The following is a 7,244-nucleotide window of genomic DNA, read 5'->3' as shown; positions in this document are numbered from 1 at the left end:
TCCCTAATAATGGAACACTGGTCACTTTAATAATGGAACACTGGTCACTATAATAATGGAACACTGGTCACTATAATAATGGAACACTGGTCACTATAATAATGGAACACTGGTCACTATAATAATGGAACACTGATCACTATAATAATGGAACACTGGTCACTTTAATAATAGAACACTGGTCACTTTAATAATGGAACACTGGTCACTTTAATAATGGAACACTGGTCACTATAATAATGGAACACTGGTCACTTTAATAATGGAACACTGGTCCCTTTAATAATGGAACACTGGTCACTATAATAATGGAACACTGGTCACTATAATAATGGAACACTGGTCACTATAATAATGGAACACTGGTCACTTTAATAATGGAACACTGGTCCCTTTAATAATGGAACACTGGTCCCTTTAATAATGGAACACTGATCACTATAATAATGGAACACTGGTCACTATAATAATGGAACACTGGTCCCTTTAATAATGGAACACTGATCACTATAATAATGGAACACTGGTCACTATAATAATGGAACACTGGTCACTATAATAATGGAACACTGGTCCCTTTAATAATGTTTAAATACTGTTTTACACACTTCATATGTATTTTCATTTAGCTTTGATTTCCTCTAGCTATTCTCCAGTTTGCTCCCAGCCGCTTTCACAGAACGTAGATCACTGTTAAACCATGGTGCAGATTTGTTTGTTTGACTGAATTAATATGACATTTCCTTAAATGCAGTCCGATACGTAGCAGATGGAAAGTATGTTTTAAATGAAATAAAATACACTTTTACTCTCAACGGCGTTTACCAACTCCAGTCAGCAGATGGCGATGAGCGTCTTTCAGGCGACGCTGCCAGTGTGACGTATAATCTAGTGGACGGGACGTTCCTTCCACGCCAACAGCTAGTCAGACACCTCGGTAGCTTTCTGGCAAACATAGCTACAACATTCACGCTCTTTACACTGTTTTGGTGTTGTAAAGTTCTGTCGTTTAGCTAGTTACCTTATTTAATGTTATATGTACATTGTTACTCAGCTACCTGGCTTAATAAGTTAGCTTAGAGCTAGGCTAGTCGCTAATGCTACCTAGCTAACATCTCCGACCATGAGTTCACTGAGCTACTCTCCTCCTGATAAAGAAGATGCGGTCTGCTGGACGGAGGAAGAGGGTCTGTGGCTGAACATTGTCGTGAAAGAGGAGAAAGAAGAGGAGGATGTCACCGTTAAAAAACAAGTAGAGGTTGAGTCTGTTCCGGTTAAAGACGAAGAGAAAGACGTTACTGTGAAAGAAGAGGAAGACTCGTTCAGAGTGAAAGAGGAGGAGGATGTTACAGTTAAAGAAGAGGAGGAAGAGCAAGAGGCGAATGCTGGAGAGGAGGGGGAGATGACTGTCACATTGAAAGAAGACGACGAGGAGGAGACAGAAGATCTGATTAAGACCAGTGAGTACTTTCTTAATAACAGGATCACAACCTCTGTTAGCCCAATAATGGACGAAAGAAGTCTGACGTGACTCTTTATAGTCCAAGGACCAGACATGTTCTGCTTTGATGCGAAGTGGCTCCAAAACAGACAAGTACTACATCTAAATGTGAATCCATTCTCAATTGTGGTACGGTTCCAGAAACATAAATCTCTCCACTTTCATATCACATCAAACATAAATTCAAAAATATACTCTTACTGCAGCATACTGTTCTAACCGGTTTTAACACAGTTGCAACCGACAGTGTTTTTCAGCGACAACACCTTTGTGGCGTCCGTATTCCGTTTACACACAGGTGTTAGGAGTCGCTGATAGCTAATTAGGCCAGGTATGCCTCTGTCTATCATCTGTTTTCCTCAAACGCGCTGTAACATGGAAATATGGCCATATGGGAACAGTAACCCTATAAAGGTAGCAATTAAACCTTTTGGGCTTTACAATTATGGTGAAATTTACAGCATTTTTTTTGGGGGGGGGGGGGGATTAAGTGGGTTAAATTATCCTGGAAGTGATCCATGTTTGACGGAGGGACATGTCAAAATGCTGACTTTGGTCATTCTAGCAAGCTTTTATTCATATATATATATATATATATATCATTATTTATCATTATGTATCATTATATATCATTTTTTATATATATATATATATATATATATATATTATGTATATATATATATATATATATACATATATATATATATATATATATATATATATATATATATGTATGTGTATCATTATTTTGACTTATTGATGGAAAATCAAGGACTGAAGGGGGTCATGAATAAAAAAAATTCAGAGTCTAATTTTAATTCATGAGGTGATTGGGGGACTAAACCTGATAGTATAACAATTGTAGTGATGGTCTACCACAGCTTCAGATGATAAGGTGTTGTTCAGTCAGGCAGTTCAGAAAGGCTGGGCAGTAGTTTAAAAGGAGGGGGCAGCGATGTCACAGAGGGGGCAGCGATGTCACAGAGGGGGCAGCGATGTCACAGAGGGAGCAGCGATGTCACAGAGGGGGCAGCGATGTCACAGAGGGAGCAGCGATGTCAGTTACTCAGACCGGAGCTCTTCACCAGGCTCCTCCTCTAACATGGAGCCAGTTTTATCATGTAGAAGTTTTATTCGGGTCTCTATTAAGTATTTAACTAAATAATCTGTTTGTCTTTGGCAGGGGAGGGACCAGACTCCCACTCTGACAGCGGAAAGAGTCCTTCAGGGGAATCAGACCCAGAGACGCCCAAACCAGGGAGACAACACCACTGCTCCCAATGTGAAAAGAGATTTTCCCAATCAGGGGACCTAAAACGGCATGAGAGGATACACACAGGGGAGAAGCCTTTCCAATGTTCCCAGTGTGGAAAGTGTTTTAACCGCTTAAGCAACCTGAAGGCGCATGAGAGGATACACACACATTATTTCCAATGTTCCCAGTGTGGGAAGCGTTTTGCCTGCTTAAGCAGGCTGAAGAGGCATGAGAGGACACACACAGGGGGAAATCCTTTCCAATGTTCCCAGTGTGGAAAGCGTTTTACCCACTTAAGGAGCCTGACGACGCATGAGAGGACACACACAAGGGAAAATCCTTTCCAATGTTCCCAGTGTGGAAAGCATTTTACCCGCTTAAAGTGCCTGACGACGCATGAGAGGACACACACAGGGGAAAAGCCTTTCCAATGTTCCCAATGTGGGAAGCGTTTTACCCGCTTAAGGAGCCTGGAGGAGCATGAGAGGATACACACAGGGGAAAATCCTTTCCAATGTTCCCAGTGTGGAAAGCATTTTACCCGCTTAAGGAGCCTGGAGGAGCATGAGAGGATACACACAGGGGAAAAGCCTTTCCAATGTTCCCAGTGTGGGAAGCGTTTTACCCGCTTAAGTAGCCTGAAGAAGCATGAAAAGATACACACAGGGGAAAAGCCCTACCAATGCTCCCTGTGTGGAAAGAGTTTTACCAACTTAAGACATCTGAATAAGCATGCATCTACCAGTGCTCTCATTTTCCCAGTCAGAGGACCTGAAAACACATGAGAGAATAGAGAGGCTGTGTTCTGACTTGTGTTATTGACCTGAGAATTTAGGTTTTTGTTTATGCCAAATGAAATCATATTGTTAACATGAAATCATTAACAAAATAGACCTACTCTTTTCAAGTTTTCATCTGGAGATGATAAATAAATAAATAGATAAATAAACCCTCTAATATTGTTCATTATGTTTTGGGGATATTGCTAAATGTTCATTATTATATAGATTAATGGAATTTAGGATTTCAATGTTTTTTTTCACCTTTATTTAACTAGGCAAGTTAAGAACAAATTGTTATTTACAATGACGGCCTAGGAACAGGGGGGTAACTGCCTGTTCAGGGGCAGAACTTGCAACCTTCCGGTTACTAGTCCAACGCTCTAACCACTAGGCTACCCTGCCGCCCCACATTGAAACCTCTTGAATTTAGTCGTTTTGTTTCATTTAGATAATATGTTTACTAGTCGTCAAGCTAAAGGACGATGAAAATGTGATGGCGTTTTTATAACAACATTGATAAGTTGTTGACCTGAAAAACATGAATGTTCCCATCAATTCCACTATGTAGAAGCAGTATAGAGTTGTTTATTTTGATATATCTGTTGACTGAATAAATCAGAATTTGCATTGAATACAGATGTGTAGTAGATGTGAAGTTTATTTTAAATTCTCACCAATCGATCAACAAAAACGTGTCTTTGTCAGTCTCAATATAATATTAAACTTTTGAAAGAAATGAAAAATAAAAAGTAAAATAAGGCACCATGGTAGCTAATACATTATAATATAATAAGGCTCCATGGTAGCTAATACAGTAGAGTAGAATAAGGCACCATGGTAGCTAATACAATATTATATGATAAGGCTCCATGGTAGCTAATACAGTAGAGTAGAATAAGGCTCCATGGTAGCTAATACAGTAGAGTAGAATAAGGCACCATGGTAGCTAATACAATATAATATGATAAGGCTCCATGGTAGCTAATACAGTAGAGTAGAATAAGGCTCCATGGTAGCTAATACATTAGAATAGAATGAGGCTCCATGGTAACTAATACATTATAATAAGTCTCCATGTTAGCTAATACATTATAATAGAATAAGGCTCCATGGTAGCTAATACATTATAATAAGGCACCATGTTAGCTAATACATTATAATACAATAAGGCTCCATGGTAGCTAATACATTATAATATAATAAGGCTCCATGGTAGCTAATACATTATAATAAGTCTCCATGTTAGCTAATACATTATAATAGAATAAGGCTCCATGGTAGCTAATACATTATACTAAGGCACCATGTTAGCTAATACATTATAATATAATAAGGCTCCATGGTATCTAATACATTATAAGGCACCATAAATGTAACCTATACTGACTAGTCTATTTATCCATTAGGTCTAATAAATTTATGCATGTTAATTTTGTCCATCCACACCAGACGCGATCAGGACACGCAGGTTGAAATATCAAAATGAACTCTGAACCAAGTAAATTAATTTTTGGGACAGGTCGAAAAGCATTCATGGCAATTTAGCTAGTTCGCTTGCTGTTGCTAGCTAATTTATCCTAGGATATAAACATTGGGTTGTTATAATATCTGAAATGCACAAGGTCCTCTGGTCCTACAATGAATCCATGATTGCATGGCCACGCCTCCAACTCAATCATCAAGTTTGTAGACGACACAACAGTGATAGGCCTGATTACCAACAATGACAAAACAGCCTACGGGGAGGAGGTGAGGGCCCTGGTGGAGTGGTGCCAAGAAAATAACCTCTCCCTCAACGTCAACAAAAACAAAGGATCTGATCGTGGACTTCAGGAGACCAGCCGCAGTGGAGAAGGTGAAAAGCTTCAGGTTCCTTAGCGTACACATCCCTGACAATCTGAAAATGGTCCATCCTCACAGACAGTGTGATGAAGAAGGAGCAACAGTGCCTCTTCAACCTCAGGAGGCTGAAGAAATTTGGCCTGTCACCTAAGACCCTAACAAACTTATACAGATATGCCACTGAGAGCATCCTGTTCATCTATTCTCCAGTTTGCTCCCAGCCGCTTTCATAGAACGTAGATCACTGTTAAACCATGGTGCAGATTTGTTTGTTTGACTGAATTAATATGACATTTCCTTAAATGCAGTCCGATACGTAGCAGATGGAAAGTATGTTTTAAATGAAATAAAATACACTTTTACTCTCAACGGCGTTTACCAACTCCAGTCAGCAGATGGCGATGAGCGTCTTTCAGGCGACGCTGCCAGTGTGACGTATAATCTAGTGGACGGGACGTTCCTTCCACAACAACAGCTAGTCAGACACCTCGGTAGCTTTCTGGCAAACATAGCTACAACATTCACGCTCTTTACACTGTTTTGGTGTTGTAAAGTTCTGTCGTTTAGCTAGTTACCTTATTTAATGTTATATGTACATTGTTACTCAGCTAACTGGCTTAATAAGTTAGCTTAGAGCTAGGCTTGTCGCTAATGCTACCTAGCTAACATCTCCGACCATGAGTTCACTGAGCTACTCTCCTCCTGATAAAGAAGAGGAGGTCTGCTGGGCGGAGGAAGAGGGTCTGTGGCTGAACATTGTCGTGAAAGAGGAGAAAGAAGAGGAGGATGTCACCGTTAAAAAACAAGTAGAGGTTGAGTCTGTTCCGGTTAAAGACGAAAAGAAAGACGTTTCAGTGAAAGAACAGGAAGACGCGTTCAGAGTGAAAGAGGAGGAGGATGTTACAGTAAAAGAAGAGGAGGATGCAGGGGAGGAGGGGGAGATTACTGTCACATTGAAAGAAGACGACGAGGAGGAGACAGAAGATCTGATTAAGACCAGTGAGTACTTTCTTAATAACAGGATCACAACCTCTGTTAGCCCACTAATGGACGAAAGAAGTCTGACGTGACTCAGTATAGTCCAAGGACCAGACATGTTCTGCTTTGATGCGAATTGGCTCCAAAACAGACAAGTACTACATCTAAATGTGAATCGATGGGGGAGGGGGTTAAGTGGGTTAAAATGATCCTGGAAGTGATCCATGTTTGACAGAGGGACATGTCAAAATGCTGATTTTGGTCATTCTAGCAAGCTTTTATTCATATAAAGAATGTATTGAATTGTCCATGTGGTCTACATGAAAATGGCACTTCATTTTAATAGAACAGGCTTTTCAGAATTCAATATTGGTGCACAATTTCTACTTAAAATATCAAAGGGACGGCCATATGCAGTCTTTTTGGTGGAAGGACCCTGTTAGAGTGCTTTACTCAGCCTAGAAACAGGCCGTTCCATGAGTGGAAGATTTGAAGCTCTACATTATCATTGTTATTAAAGCCACCAAGTAATTTTAACACCAGAACCACTGGGCCTCAAGGAGACCTCTCCTTCAAGTTAATGGAATGCCCTCCTCAAAGTGGGTAAATGATATGCCCTCCTCAAAGTGGGTAGATGACATGCCCTCCTCAAAGTGGGTAGATGACATGCCCTCCTCAAAGTGGGTAGATGACATGCCCTCCTCAAAGTGGGTAGATGACATGCCCTCCTCAAAGTGGGTAAATGACATGCCCTCCTCAAAGTGGGTAGATGACATGCCCTCCTCAAAGTGGGTAAATGACATGCCCTCCTCAAAGTGGGTAAATGATATGCCCTCCTCAAAGTGGGTAGATGACATGCCCTCCTCAAAGTGGGTAGATGACATGC

The 7,244-nt window shown here is 40.4% G+C and overlaps 1 protein-coding gene across 1 annotated transcript; it reads left to right on the top strand.

The window, feature by feature from the left end:
• The first annotated feature begins 876 nt into the window (after positions 1-876).
• LOC110487328 (uncharacterized) lies at positions 877-4,174 on the top strand. Its single transcript, XM_090194696.1, has 2 exons — positions 877-1,460; positions 2,685-4,174. Exons 1-2 carry the CDS (start codon positions 1,124-1,126, stop codon positions 3,539-3,541), a joined length of 1,194 nt encoding a protein of 397 aa, XP_090050822.1. The 5' UTR covers positions 877-1,123; the 3' UTR covers positions 3,542-4,174.
• Positions 4,175-7,244: the final 3,070 nt, after the last annotated feature.

Source organism: Oncorhynchus mykiss, chromosome 13, assembly GCF_057628025.1.
Source record: "Oncorhynchus mykiss isolate SJ-2025 chromosome 13, ASM5762802v1, whole genome shotgun sequence".
NCBI classification, from domain to species: Eukaryota; Metazoa; Chordata; class Actinopteri; order Salmoniformes; family Salmonidae; genus Oncorhynchus; species Oncorhynchus mykiss.
Note: the sequence above shows the minus strand (reverse complement) of the source record. Positions and strands in the feature narration are given on the sequence as shown.